At 39.3% G+C, this 15,445-nt stretch overlaps 1 protein-coding gene and 1 non-coding gene across 2 annotated transcripts in view; one reads left to right on the forward strand and one right to left on the reverse strand.

Moving 5' to 3' along the window:
- The first annotated feature begins 1,863 nt into the window (after positions 1 to 1,863).
- The window catches only part of LOC134656351 (AP-3 complex subunit beta-2), a 55,943-nt gene continuing 42,361 nt past the window's right edge, over positions 1,864 to 15,445 (forward strand). The window contains exons 1-9 of the mRNA XM_063511869.1: positions 1,864 to 2,078; positions 2,980 to 3,087; positions 4,303 to 4,441; positions 5,507 to 5,667; positions 6,584 to 6,727; positions 8,305 to 8,410; positions 9,563 to 9,669; positions 11,543 to 11,634; positions 13,259 to 13,368. Of these exons, the coding sequence (XP_063367939.1) occupies positions 1,972 to 2,078; positions 2,980 to 3,087; positions 4,303 to 4,441; positions 5,507 to 5,667; positions 6,584 to 6,727; positions 8,305 to 8,410; positions 9,563 to 9,669; positions 11,543 to 11,634; positions 13,259 to 13,368 (1,074 nt within the window). The 5' untranslated portion in view covers positions 1,864 to 1,971. The remainder of the gene's footprint in view (positions 2,079 to 2,979; positions 3,088 to 4,302; positions 4,442 to 5,506; positions 5,668 to 6,583; positions 6,728 to 8,304; positions 8,411 to 9,562; positions 9,670 to 11,542; positions 11,635 to 13,258; positions 13,369 to 15,445) is intronic.
- On the reverse strand, positions 15,158 to 15,239 carry Trnas-uga (transfer RNA serine (anticodon UGA)). The gene has a single exon. It is a non-coding gene; the product is annotated as a tRNA-Ser (tRNA).

Raw genomic sequence — 15,445 nt, forward strand, 5'->3', positions numbered from 1 at the left:
CAAGTAAAATTTAAATTGTAAAAAGGCCGTATAGTTTATCGATATGACTTTATCGTCGTGGCCACATGCCTCTGGTTCCTCATTGTAAATCGTACATAAAATGTGTCTGTGTGTGTGAGGCTACGGTGACAGGTGGCTTACGCTCCATCTTTAAAAATAATACATCTATGGGCTAAACGCATTTTTGACATTTCGTGTCCAACGTCACAATGACATAAATAGGTTGAGGATAAATGTTTCGGTTTTTATAATTTTTGAACAAAATACGACGCTAAAATAAACTTTATCTTTATAGCACTAAGGCTTAAGTCTGCATAAAAACAGCAAAACATCAACTGATATTAAGCGTAAATTGGATAGTGTCCGACCGAAACATGTTTTTTTGCCGAAACCGAAACCGAAACCGAATGTTCGGCTTTGGCTCTAGTTTCGGCCGAAACCGAAACCGAAACCGAAACTTTTGTAGACTTGTTAAAATCGTTGAAAAAATGTCATAAAACCGCTTTTACACACATATTATGGGGCTGTCAAGACCCAATGTCCTTGAAATTGATGTTACTTGAGCAGTTTTTTATGAAAATTACTAGAGTTAGACCAAGATAATTCTGCAACGATTTTGATAACACACGCAGTGCAAGTGTTATTTTAAACGTCAAAACTTCTATGAAATTATGACGTATAAATAACATTTGCACTAGTTGCACTGCGTATGCTATCAAAATCATTGCAGAATTTTCTTGGTCTAACTCTATTCATTTACCAGTCAAGCTAACATGTAAATATAGGGTCAACCAAAAACGCGAGCGCAGCGAGCGCGAAATTTTTCGTTAACAAGGCCGGGTACCGATCTACCGATCTTCACCTGGGCCTAAAAGTCCGAAATGCCCCATTGAGGCGAACTTTCATTGTATTAAAAAGCGAGACCGCAGGCCGAGCATGGCGCAGCGAGGCCAAAGGCTAAGCGCTGAAGTAGAGGACATGTGGAACACAAACCACAAAATAAAAAATAAATAAATTGAGGTAAAAAGTGAGGCTAAGGTCGAATATTCGTATGAAAAACTGTACTGGGGACACTTTCAAGGATTTTTTCTTCGTTTTAATCAATAGTCAGCTGTTCAGCCTTGCAAAATATGTATTAACTATTGAGAAAATCAAATTTGCGGCACTAGTTGAGCGTAGCCTTTAGCCTCGTTTAAAATTTGCCATTAGAGGTAGATAGGAAAATTACTGAATAAGTGAGTGAATAAGAGCGAAAAAGACACGTCGTTCGAGATGGGGCGGGCTGATACTTGGCCAACGCCTGAAGATTGAAATTAAAAGCGCAAACTTAAGCGCAAACTTATTTCCCTGTACTGAACAACAGAACATGCTGTATGCTGAATTAACTGTAGGGGGCCCCAAAACCTTGCACTGCCTGGGGACCCCGACATGCTTAATCCGGCCCTGCTTAAAATCACCATTAAACTGTTCTAATGTCTTAATTTTTTTGACTTATGTATCTGAAATTTAAATCACAATGTGTAAACATTTATACCTAAACCGCTAACGAGTAATACCTACTACACAAATAATCCACATTTATTTTTATTACAATAGTTTTCTTATTATGTATTTCCTTAAGCGCTGGTGACCTAGCGATAAGAGCGTGCGACTTTCAATCCGAAGGTACAAACCCCATCTCGTACCAATGAGGTTCCCCAACTTTTGGTCTTTGTCCGAAGTACCATTTCATAAGTTTCGGCCCGGCCGAAAGGTTCGGCCGTTTTTTGGCCGAAACCGAAACTACAGCCGAAACATGATTTTTTGGCCGAAACTGGCCGAAACCGAAACCGAAACCGAACCTTCGGTCGGACACTAAAATTGGAGTATTAACTTCGAACGTCAAACATCGAAAAGAAAGTGCCGTCTCTCATATTTTGTTTGAGTTAATTATATTTGATTCCGAGTGGCTTGAAAGTAATTTAGTTCAAAATGACGAGTAATTCGTCTTATAATAATGACAAAGTGGTTCAAGGCGAAGTGGAGTATCCTGCCACTGATCCAGCGTCAGGGGCGTTCTTCCAAGCGGATTATAAAAAGTAAGTGAAATTTTTACATTTCTTTAACAAGATGACTTAGCAATGCATTTCATGAATTACAGACTATTCTGCTGTAGTTTTACAGTCCTTTTAACATTACTATTGAAGTATATTTAATAAAATTGTGGATTATTCCAATATCTTCCCTTTGAAAGTAGTATAGTGTAAGGATCTAACATTTTGGCTAGTGGGCTACGGCGAGGCCTTCCGGTCTCCTGCTTCCTTTTCAAGGGCCAGATTGTCCTCTCCTTAATCCCTAAAAGGACCAAAAGTAATGACTTGTGATCTGTGGTTTGGAGACCTATTCTACAGCTTTGTTTTTTGCCTAATCAATTCTTGTATTGGTTTTCTAACTACAATAAAACCCGCTTCAAAAGATTCTGATGTACCAAATCATAAACCCATTGTATTAACCATGAAAAAATGTATGAAAACAAGCTGTAAGGACCAGTGTAATATGGTGTACTAGGCGGGAATAGTTATTTACGATACAAGTGCGGAAAAGAGGAAATTCGAAACGAGTGGCGATAAATTAAAACACGCCATGTGTATCGTACAACGTTTTACAGTACATATGGCACTTTCAACTTTCGACATCCACACGGAAAGTGCTATTTCCCGCACTAGTTCGGGAAAGTAGCACCATATGTACTGTAAATAATATTAAACATGATCGTATTAAAACATGAACTTATTTAAGAAAAATCAAGTGTTCCAAGTCCAGGGCCCTCAAAAGCTTGTAACTTGTAATACAAGCAGATGTCACTTTTTGATGGCTTTTGTTAGAAAGAGACTTCCACTTGTATTAAAAGTTACAAGCTTTTGAGGAACGGGCCCCAGACGTAGGTAAAAAATAACCACAAAATTATGAATATGATATTTATTAGAATGTATTTTTCAGGAACGAAGATCTTAAAATGATGCTTGATGGCTCCAAGGATTCCTTAAAGCTGGAAGCCATGAAGAGGATCATTGGATTGATTGCTAAAGGCAGGGATGCTTCAGACCTGTGAGTAAAATAACAAACTTGGCTTTGCCAGGTGTGGCATTTTGTTGTGTCGCAACAAGTACATGCGGCCCACAACAATTTTGGTGTCTACCCACGGTAGTTGTCTCTCATATGTTCGTAAAATATTAATTAAGATATGTATCAAAATAGTTTATTTAATAAAGATACTCTTTGTAAAGGGTGGTCATCCACCTGAGTTTTCTCAGATTATTCTAAAACCCTTTTTATGTGCAAATAAATTATTATGAAAAACCACTTGTCCGGTTTTTTTGTATTATGTCCTTTGTTGATACCATGCTTAGGGCTCATTCAGACGGCGCGCGAACTCGTATACGATTTTAGTTACCTACATTGTGGACCATTGAGGTTACATCAATTCAGCCCACCGACAAATGCCGCAATGTAAAACCGCGTCTCGATATCGCGCGGCGGCCGCGCGAGCAATGTTCGACCGCGGCAAACCTGTATTTTGGCTCGCGAGCCAAGTTCGGCGCCATCTTGAACTATAGCGCGGCGGCCTCGCGCGGCAGGCGATCCGACGAATCCGACGATCGACCAGTTTGTACTCGGGAACCGTGGACGTACGTCGTCGTGCAGCTGCCGCTTTTATAATTATTTATCATAATATTATTCACAAGAAACCTAAACGGAAAGTTCGATGGTGGATGAAAAAGATGTTTATGAATATAATACTACATGGTGGTGTGAGATTTATGGAAGACATGAGATATGAAGTTGATGTTACATTACAAAATTTCACAAGAATGACATCAGAAGATTACGAACTTTTAAAAGCATTAATTCCATGCATCACTTCTTAATGCGTCTTCGTAATCTGTTGCGATAATCACTACATTTACTATTCCATAGAAACTGTTTAGTTCCGTATAATTTAATTAAAGTACGACACTTTTCATTATCCATGTCTGCTGCCGCGCTCGCGAGCCAACTGAAATATGTACACATCCGTCCCAACTGCGCGCGAACATTCCTTTGCCGCGCGCCGAAACACCGACAATGAATGGTTCGTCGCGAGCCGCGTTCGAGCGAGCGAATGATCGAGTTGGCTCGCGAGTCAGCCCGGTATCGATTGCACGCGGCTGCCTCGCGAGCCAATGTTCGATAGCTTGCCGCGCAATATGGAGACGGGGCTTAATGAAACTCGCATGCGAATTCTCGCACCGTCTAAATGAGCCCTTATTCTCGTCCTTGTAGCTTCCCCGCGGTTGTGAAGAACGTGGTGTCAAAGAACATTGAAGTGAAGAAGCTGGTGTACGTGTACCTGGTCCGGTATGCTGAAGAGCAGCAGGATCTGGCGCTTCTGTCCATCAGCACCTTCCAACGGGCCCTCAAGGTATGTCCTTAATTCATAATTCGTTTATTGTCTGTAGAACATGGGTATATACAATGATTGTTTATTGTTTATTGTTTATTTATTTATTGACTAACTTACATTTACAGTTAAACCAGACATGTAAGTTATTAAACATAACAAATTATTTAATTACTTAGTACTATACTATAATATACATGACTAATAAATTTAATACAAAATTATGAGGGTATAGTCGTGGGTGTGGAGATTGACTCCAAATACCGAGTTGCAGTGGCTAGGAGTCTCGGTTCCTTCTGTGAGAATATGTCTGTCTGGGGGTCGAAGAGAAGAATATTATTTATGTGGTTCAGTGCTACATACAGAGGAACGATGAACGATGAAATGATGAGGAATGATGGAACATAATAATCTTGCCATTAGGCGTACAAACAGTCAAACTTAAAACTATTACTACTTTGTACTTCCTACTACTTAATACATAAGTCATGCAAATTACAATATATTTAAGTACATAAAAGTTAACAAAAGCGGTCTCATATTTAATATTATGCGATGATGTTAAAATTTGTCACAGATGTACTCTTGAATAGGTTTTTTTTTTGATAAAAAATTTCTTAAAATTTTGTAAATAGCATATGCTGAGTGGTGTCCATTTGTAGCCTCTATAGCAGCATCAATACTGCGATTATTGCATGTTAGTTTAAGCTACTAATAGTTTTAACTGTTTAGTGTATAAAGGCCTGTCTCCATATTGCGCGGCAAACTATCGAACATTGGCTCGCGAGGCAGCCGCGCGCAATGATACCGGGTTGGCTCGCGAGCCAACTCGATCAGATCGAGTTCGATAGTTTGCCGCGCAATATGGAGACGGGCCTTAAGATCTTCTTTTTTAAGTTTACATGTGTGGTGCTGTATGTAGATGGTTTCTGCAATAAACGTTTTTCTATTCTATTCTATTCTAAATTATTACAGTCTAAGTTGGATTTTGGGAGTTTATTACATAATTTTGGCTCTGCACAACTTATAACAAACACATTATTATTGTCAAAAAATAATTTATTTCAAAAATGCATCTCATTTTAGGACCCAAACCAGCTGATCCGCGCCGGCGCCCTGCGGGTGCTGTCTTCCATCCGCGTGCCCATGATCGTGCCCATCGTGATGCTGGCCATCCGGGACTCCTCATCCGACATGAGTCCTTACGTGAGGAAGACCGCTGCGCATGCTATACCTAAACTATACAGGTAATATTATCTACCCCTTAGCCTAATTATGTATTATGATTGTTATGATTTTTATTACTATATTATATGGTGTGTTTAGCATATTTCCCCAGGAATAAAATGGCAATGGGTTGACTGAATGGACAGGACCACCAGGAAAAAGATATAAGGGTAGACCACAAAGGTGCTGGTCAGACGACATAGTTCAAATAGTCGAAAAAACAGAAAAAAATTGGATGAAACTAGCTACAGACAGAGAACAATGGAAGAGACTCGACGAGGCTTTTACCCAATAGGGATCAGTGAAATGAAATAATAAAACAACATATAAAATGAAAAATAAACTAAAATTATATTTTACCAAAAAAAAGTACTATATATTGTAAATTGTACAAAATTTCGCTGAAATAAATAAAGCTGTAATAATAAAACTAAATGATGTGATGGTAATATTTGACCCCAGGGCAGTTAGAGCCAGTTTTTATTTTTATTTTGTTATTTTATTTATCGAGAAAGTTTGCAGTTGCATCAACCAAAGGGTAAAAACGGGACCCTATTACTAAGACTCCACTGTCCGTCGATCTGTCACCAGGCTGTATCTCATGAACCGTGATAGACATACAAGTGACAGTTGAAGTTTTCACGGATGTTGTAATTCTATTGCCGCTATAACAACAAATACAAAAAATTACGGAACCCTCGGTGGGCGAGTCCGACTCGCACTTGTCCGGTTTTCTATAGTTCCTTTTTTTTCACTTTGGGACAGTAACATTTGTCAAAAATATTTTCCTCTAAATTTTACGATAAATAAAACAACTGTCAGCCGCCTGTTGTTTTCTTTTCTAGTTATTATTTGTGTGTTTCTATATTATCTGCCTCTGTATGGTACCGAAAAAATAATATTTAGCTACTTACATTTATTTTTCTTTACTTACAGCCTCGACCCCGAACAGAAAGAAGAGCTAGTGTCCATAATAGACAAGTTGCTGTCAGACAAGGCGCCCCTAGTGGTCGGCTCGGCAGCTATGGCGTTCACCGAGGTGTGTCCCGAACGGATGAGCTTGATACACCGCAGTTATAGGTAAGTGAACTGTATAGCTTTGTAAATAGAGTTTAAAATAGACAAGTTGCTATCAGACAAGGCGCCCCTAGTGGTCGGCTCGGGAGCTATGGCGTTCACGGAGGTGTGTCCCGAACGGATGAGCTTGATACACCGCAGTTATAGGTAAGTGAACTGTATAGCTTTGTAAATAGAGTTTAAAATAGACAAGTTGCTATCAGACAAGGCGCCCCTAGTGGTCGGCTCGGGAGCTATGGCGTTCACGGAGGTGTGTCCCGAACGGATGAGCTTGATACACCGCAGTTATAGGTAAGTGAACTGTATGGCCTTGTAAATAGAGTTTAGAATAGATTGACGGACGTTACTGACTCCGGAGCGAATGAGCCTCATATACAGTTAAAAGTGAACTTTAATGTCTTGTAAATAGAGTCCATAATAGACAAGTTGCTGCCAGACAAGGCGCCTCTAGTGGTCGGTTCGGCAGCTATGGCGTTCACCGAGGTGTGTCCCGAACGGATGAGCTTGATACACCGCAGTTATAGGTAAGTGAACTTTATAGCCTTGTAAATAGAGTTTATAATAGACTGACGGCCGATACTCACTCTGAAGCGAATGAGCCTCATATACAGTTAAAAGTGTACTTTATAGCCTTGTAAATAAAGTCCATAATAGACAAGTTGCTGTCAGACAAGGCGCCCCTAGTGGTCGGCTCGGCAGCTATGGCGTTCACCGAGGTGTGTCCTGAACGGATGAGCTTGATACACCGCAGTTATAGGTAAGTGAACTTTATAGCCTTGTAAATAGAGTTTATAACAGACTGACGGGCGTTACTGGTTGCGGAGCAAGGGAGCCTCATAATACAGTTAAAAGTGTACTTTAATGACTTGTAAATAGAGTCCATAATAAACAAGTTGCTATCAGACAAGGCGCCTCTAGTGGTCGGTTCGGCAGCTATGGCGTTCACCGAGGTGTGTCCCGAACGGATGAGCTTGATACACCGCAGTTATAGGTAAGTGAACTGTATAGCCTTGTAAATAGAGTTTATAATACATTGACGGACACTGACTCCAGAGCTAATGAGCCTCATATACAGTTAAAAGTGTACTTTAATGTCTTGTAAATAGAGTCCATAATAGACAAGTTGCTGTCAGGCAAGGCGCCTCTAGTGGTCGGTTCGGCAGCTATGGCGTTCACCGAGGTGTGTCCCGAACGGATGAGCTTGATACACCGCAGTTATAGATAAGTGAACTGTATAGCCTTGTAAATAGAGTTTATAATAGATTGACGGACACTGACTCTGGAGCTAATGAGCCTCATATACAGTTAAAAGTGTACTTTAATGTCTTGTAAATAGAGTCCATAATAGACAAGTTGCTGTCAGACAAGGCGCCCCTAGTGGTCGGTTCATACATCGCAGACATCGCAGTTATAGTTAAGTGAATTGTATAGCCTTGTAAATAGAGTTTATAATCGATAATCTGCAAAAACTAAACTGCAAAATCTGCAAAGACTGTCGGAGAGTCATTAGGTAACCATTTGGACGCTCTAGGTATACATATATTTTTATTTTATTGAATTTTTTTTATTTTTTTTTTCAGAAAAATCTGTTCCCTGTTAGCAGATGTAGACGAGTGGGGTCAGCTGACGCTGCTCAATGTTCTAACAGTGTACGCCAAGACTTTCTTCCCGGACCCCAACGATGAGGTGACCTTATTTATAATTTTTAATTTTTAACAAGCAGAAAAGCTTAGAATAAATTTAAAAGTGGAAAAATTGGGTCTCTATTGTTTCCCAAATAGTTTCGAGCTGACTGTCTTCGGTGTGACTTGAACTCACGGCCTCTGGATCGATACTCCAGCGCTCTGCCATCTGAGCCACCAAGACCTCATCCATAGCCAGCAAATCTTTCCACCATATGGGTCAAGGGGACCCGAGCGACATCTACCGTAAGAGCGTTACACTTCTTGAACGGCTACCGGAGTTCCAAGTCATATTGGAAATTCACCAGTTACGATGCGCCCCATACCCATACTATTTTTAATTTTTAACAAGCAGTAACGTCTGCTATCGATGCTATTAAACTTATTTATAATTCCAGTCAGCAGCAGAAGTTGCTAAGCGGGTCAGGTGTTCAAAATGATCTTGACACGACTTTGTTATTAAGAGATTAAGAGCGTGTCAAGGTAATTTTGAATACCTCGCCCGCTTAGCAACTTCTGCTGCTGACTGTACCCCTATTGGGTATTTGACTGTATTTTAAATAAATTATTTTTCACCATGCATGAAATAAAGCACCAGAAAATTAATAGAGAAACGTAGACAGCAGTTATTTTTAGACACAATTTATGTATTAAAACTCATATAAAACTATAAAGAGTAGGTAATTTGATCGTGACGTCACATGCTAGTGTGTCATATAAATTCCATAATAGCCAAATCGTTTTGACAGTTCGAAAAAAAAAAACGGATTTGACTAGTAGTCAAATACCCTATCAGGTAATATTAGTGGCAGTGGGGCGACACTCTGTAAAACAATAAGGATCAAAGTCAAATGGCGTTCTAAAAGTTTTAATCATCTGTCGAAAGATGGCAGTACATTTACTGTGACTACAAAATTTACTCTGACAATACGCCTCTATACTAAATTTTCTTTGGTCACATGACACGCGCAAGGACATCCGCTCGGTGTACCCCTTACATTAAAGTGTCAAAAAGGCCTCTACGTGTTGTCCCAAATGTCCGAAAAATTGTTCCGTGATGGGTAAAGATGACTATGTATGTCTGTCTGTTACCTGTTCATAAGGTACAATACAATGAAAGTAATGCTCTCACTTTAAACCAAACTATTTATTTTAGCAATACTCGACGGACAGCGATGAGCCATTCTACGAGTCAGACAGTGAAACAGACGGAGTACCTAAGAAACGACCGCAGCGGGCCGCGCCTTTAGACCCTGACCACAGGTAACTACACTACAGTACAGGGGTCACCAATTAGTTTCTTTAGGGGTCCGGTTTTTAAAATAATATGACCATCGCGGTCCGTTTCTACTTGAGTTTATTAAATACTAGCGACCCGTCCCGGGTTCACATGAGTTAACAAATTATACATAAACCTGACTCTTGAATCACTCTATCTACCGCAAACCGCATCAAAAACCGTTGCGAAGTTTTAAAGATCTAAGCATACATAAGGGACAGACAGACAGCGGGAAGCGACTTTGTTTTATACTATGTAGTGAAGTAAACAAATAATGTAGGTCGGCGGTCCGGATCCGGACCGCGGTCCGCCATTTGGTGACCCCTGCTATAGTACATTGTGCAACGGGGGGTAAGCGAGATTTTGTAAACGAGGTCTATAATTCCCGACAGCCGCAGGCTTCGAGTTTCAGTAGAGCTGAGACCGGACAAGATCCAAAGGCCGTGTTTTAAAAAAGCGAGGCCGAAGACCGAAACCTTTTTTTTTAAACCTTTGTTAAGTAGAATGTATTGGACATTTTTAGGGGTTCCGTACTCGGGTTTAGGAATAAGGACATTGTATACCGTAAACCGGTTGATTGTGACACTCACTAATCAAATAATTTTGTAACATCTGTAAACTGACATGCACAATCTGACAATAAATGATTACTTACTTACTTAAAGGAAAAAACTGAACCCTTATAGGATCACTCGTGCGTCTGTCTGCCTGTCCCCCCTCCCCCTTATCTCCGAAACTACTGGCTCTAAAATTTTGAAAAAAACAATACACAAAATAGTTCCTTACCTAGATAACAGGAAAACCTATTAGAAATGTGCAGTCAAGCGTGAATCGGACTTAATGTACGGAACCCTTGGAACGCGAGTCCGACTCGCACTTGGCCGGTTTTTTAGGGTTCCGTAGCCAAATGGCAAAAAACGGAACCCTTATAGATTCGTCATGTCTGTCTGTCTGTCCGTCCGTATGTCACAGCCACTTTTCTCCGAAACTATAAGAACTATACTGTTGAAACTTGGTAAGTAGATGTATTCTGTGAACCGCATTAAGATTTTCACACAAAAGTAGAAAAAAAAACAATAAATTTTGGGGGTCCCCATACTTCGAAGTGAAACTCAAAAAAATTTTTTTCATCAAACCCATACGTGTGGGGTATCTATGGATAGGTCTTCAAAAATGATATTGAGGTTTCTAATATCCTTTTTTTCTAAACTGAATAGTTTGCGCGAGAGACACTTCCAAAGTGGTAAAATGTGTCCCCCCCCCCCCTGTAACTTCTAAAATAAGAGAATGATAAAACTGAAAAAAATATATGATGTACATTACCATGTAAACTTCTACCGAAAATTGGTTTGAACGAGATCTAGTAAGTAGTTTTTTTTAATACGTCATAAATCGCCTAAATACGGAACCCTTCATGGGCGAGTCCGACTCGCACTTGGCCGGTTTTTTATATTGTAAGAACTTGTTTTTTGTAAGTAGGCTACTAACATTCTTGCAAGTAAATATTTAAATAATTTTATGATATTACTACTCAGCGCTGGTGGCCTAGCGGTAAGAGCGTGCGACTTGCAATCCGGTGGTCGCGGGTTCAAATCCTGGCTCGTACCAATGAGTTTTTCGGAACTTATGTACGAAATATCATTTGATATTTACTGCTAGCTTTTCGGTGAAGGAAAACATCGTGAGGAAACCTGCATACATCTGCGAAGAAATTCAAAGGTGTATGTGAAGTCCCCAATCCGCATTGGGCTAGCGTGGGGACTATAGCCCAAGCCCTCTCGCCCATGAGAGGAGGCCTGTGCCCAGCAGTGGGACGTATATAGGCTCAAATTTTGTTTTTTTTTTTTTATTACTAAGATTACTGCTACGCGCTGCCAAGCCACTCCTGCAAAGCAGAAACTCAGGGGTCGTTATGGCTGTGGCTCAACTGTTCTACCACGCGGGACCAGGTAATTATTTGTTACTCATTAAGCGACCAATTAATTAGTTGGTAGCCTAATAAAGTGGAAAAGCTAGCTCCAAACCGAAGGTCGCGGGTTTGAACCCCGGCTCTTAACAATGGGTTTGTTACATAGAGAAATATAAGTAAAAAAAGAGTGGTAAGTCCATACATCAGTGTTCTTACAAAAACGCGAGTTATTTCATAGTCAACATCTAACGTCTAGCGGTACTGATAGTTCCGCTACTTGACACCAGATATCACAAGTGTCGCTACTGACGAAAAATGTACTACTAAAACAATTTACGATTAATATTATAAGCAGAAGGAGTTGCCGAGTTGGAAATAGACTTCCGGTGCATGGTTTGTTCCTGGTTCGTCGTATTCCTGTTTCGTCGTATTCCTGTTTCGTCGGATTCCTGATTCGTCGTATTCTTGTTTCGTGGGAATTATATACATATAATTAAATATGTCGTGCAGTAAACCAGTATTTACTACCTAAATATGAAGATTTAATAAATAAATAAAATAATAATATAATAAAATAAAAATAAAATGCATTTATTTCAGACAAACATGGTCCATATTTTGTTAGTACATCTTAATCTAAATTTAAAACTTATAGCTAAGGTTAACTTAAAATAAACTGTAAAACTTTAATGTAATCACCAGTGATCATACTTTTTCTAGCATTTTTAGCACATTTCGACGAATCAGGAATCCGACGAAACAGGAATACGACGAACCAGGAACAAACCCGGTGCATCCGGTTATAAAATTAGCTGAAAATTGTTGAGCATTAAAGTTTTACTTTGCCGCTACATCTATTGTCAACTAGCAGAACTGATAGTGTCCACTACTTGAAGCTAGATGTCAACTACGAAATTGCGTTTTGGTAAGAAAGTGATGTATGTATACCACTCTTTCTTTACTTATATTTCTCTATGGTTTCTTAGAACTAAATGGGAATGAATTTAAAAGTGAGCAGATCAGATGATCAGATGGCAGAGCGCTGGAATATCGATCCAGAGGCCGTGAGTTCAAGTCTCACCCAAGACAGTAATTTTTCCACTTTTAAATTTATTCTAAGCTTAATAGCATCGGTCGCAGACGTTTCTGCTTGTAAAAAAAAAAAGTTTTTTTTTTTAAATAAATGGGAATGACACGGAACGAGGGTCAAAATTTTCAACAGAAATCTTTTTTTAGATATTTTTGTATGATTTAGATTCGTCCTGTCTTTCCCTTTGACATTGTCAAAGGGCAGGTTTAGTTTTTTGGTAAGGTAGGTATTTCGTATTTTAAAATTTTCTCAATAAAATTGTGTCTTTTGTACAGCGCCATAGAGAAATATAGTAAGACAAGAGTGCTCACTCCATACATCAGTTCAGACTATTAATTTCAGTGTCTACATCTAACATCGAGTAGCGGAACTATCAGTACTGCTACTTGACAATAGATGTAGCACCACCGGAAAGTCTCATCTCAACAGCATAAGACTTTCCGGTCGGTGCTACATCTATTGTCAAGTAGCAGTACTGATAGTTCAGCTACTCGATGCTAGATGCTAATAGTCTTTTTGGTACTAAAACTGATGTATGGAGTGAGCACTCTATGTATTTTTTTCTCTATGACAGCGCAAGAGTTAGCACCTGTGGCTAAAGCGATGATACGCCTTTTACGCGCGCCCGTGGAAGTGCAGAGCGTCGTACTCAACTCCATAGCCTCGCTCACTGTCAACAAACGGGTGAGTGCTTTCTACAGGGTGGCCAAATAAGAGGTATACACTTTATTTTTGAAATTTTATTCTATAAAACATAAAAAATATTAAGTATTCCTGAAATAATGTCAAATGTGAAAAAATGTCGAAGGTGGAAAATAATGTCAGACAAATGTCCACCTCTAGCAGCATGGCAGATGCGAACCCTTTTCATCGCGTTTTTCATCACTTTTTCACACATTTCTGGCGTTATCTCAGCGACAGTGTTTCGAATATTTTGTTTTAATTGCTGAAGGTTCGTTGGCCTATTAGCATAGACACGTCCCTTTAGATAGCCCCACAGAAAAAAGTCAGGAGCTGTTAAATAAGGCGATCTTGGGGGCCAGTCAATGTCACCGTTTCTCGAAATTAATCGACCGGGAAACGTTATTTTTAATGTTTCTATTGTTTTTAATGATTAAAACACGTTGTTCCGTCGTAAAACGCTCCATAATAAATTTGCCGTATCTACACAAACTAATTTTCATGCAATAACTGTCATATTTACCGCCAAAATACTAGAGATGGCCCGAATAGTGGTTTTGGCCGAATACCGAATGCCGAATATTCGGCCCCTCTCTCGGCCGAATACCGAATATTCGGCATGACATGCGAAAATTTTGAGTCACAATTATTATGAAAACTGATCGCTAACAAAGCTCAACGTTAGATGACGTTAGCTAAGATATATTTTTGTTGAACAGCATTAATAAATAGAGTCAAACAAAACAGACTCATGATAAAATAAAATGTTTTTTAATCAACAAATGCTCAAAAAAAGGTCTTCGTATTTAACAACTTTCCAAGAACACATTCTAAATATACCTACTTAGTTTTTGGTTATTTTTATTGTGCAAATTTTCTTTTTAAGTAGGTGCAACAGATATTCGGTATTCAGCCGAATAGGGCAACATTCGGCCGAATACCGAATATTCGGCAAAGTGGCCGAATAGGCCGAATACCGAATAGTTGCCGAATATTCGTGGCATCTCTACTTTCTACCCATATATGGTAGGATCCTAACAGATGTGGTATACGCGTGCGTCCGTGAGGGACAAAACATAGGCAATGCGACACTATGATTGGTCCATTTTATTTGTTGCCCACCGTCATCCATACTAATTTAAAAGATGTGAGACTGACAAGGACAAACAATAATAGCGCTTTCGCTGCTACTCCTACTGAAAGATACATAATACTATCCCGTTCGGTCATTTCCCCCCACCCCTCATGCCTGATCCAGTTAAAATAATAGATTCATGTTTCTACCCGACTACTGAAGAGCTATAATTTTCATTTATAATTCATTTATTACATTTATAATCATGTGTTACATAAAGTCTTACAAAGAGCATTTTACAGCTACTGTTCACATAAACCCTGTTAGGGTACATAGCAATGTACTTAACGTCACGCACACACAACCGCACAGGCCTTAAAACTAATTTTAGTTACAAGTTAAAAAAAAGTTCGCTGAGGACAGGATTCGAACCATTTTTTAACCCTCCCATAGAAAATGGGCCAGCGAGAATGGAGGAAACAGCCAGTTTTTTTTTCGCGATATCGGGGTTGATACCATAGTAAAAGTTTTTCAGTATAATCCTAAATCCTCCCTTGCAATGGGAATGCAGTTATTTTTTAGCCACCCTGTATACGGGTAAATCGTCAAGTACTGGCCACTGTTTAATAACTGGCCACCCTTCAATAACTAGCCACCTTATACTAAAATGTTTTTTTTTTTTTTATAAATTATAATTTAAGAAAATAATAAAAAAGTCGCTGAGGACAGGATTCGAACCTGCGCGGGTAGAACCCATTGGATTTCAAGTCCAACTCCTTAACCACTCGGACACCTCAGCTGTTGTATCAACTGACGAAATTCACGGCCACTATCAAACAAAATCATCCGTTAATGAAGCCCTATTGTCCCATTGTTTGCTGTTTATTACACCGGAGGATTTTGACTTGTTTTTTTTTGCACATTTAATATGAATGAACATGGATCATAATTCATGAAATAAAACTATTAAAACGGATTATATCGCGTATATTGAATTTATTCTAC

Source organism: Cydia amplana, chromosome 18, assembly GCF_948474715.1.
Source record: "Cydia amplana chromosome 18, ilCydAmpl1.1, whole genome shotgun sequence".
Lineage (NCBI taxonomy): Eukaryota > Metazoa > Arthropoda > Insecta > Lepidoptera > Tortricidae > Cydia > Cydia amplana.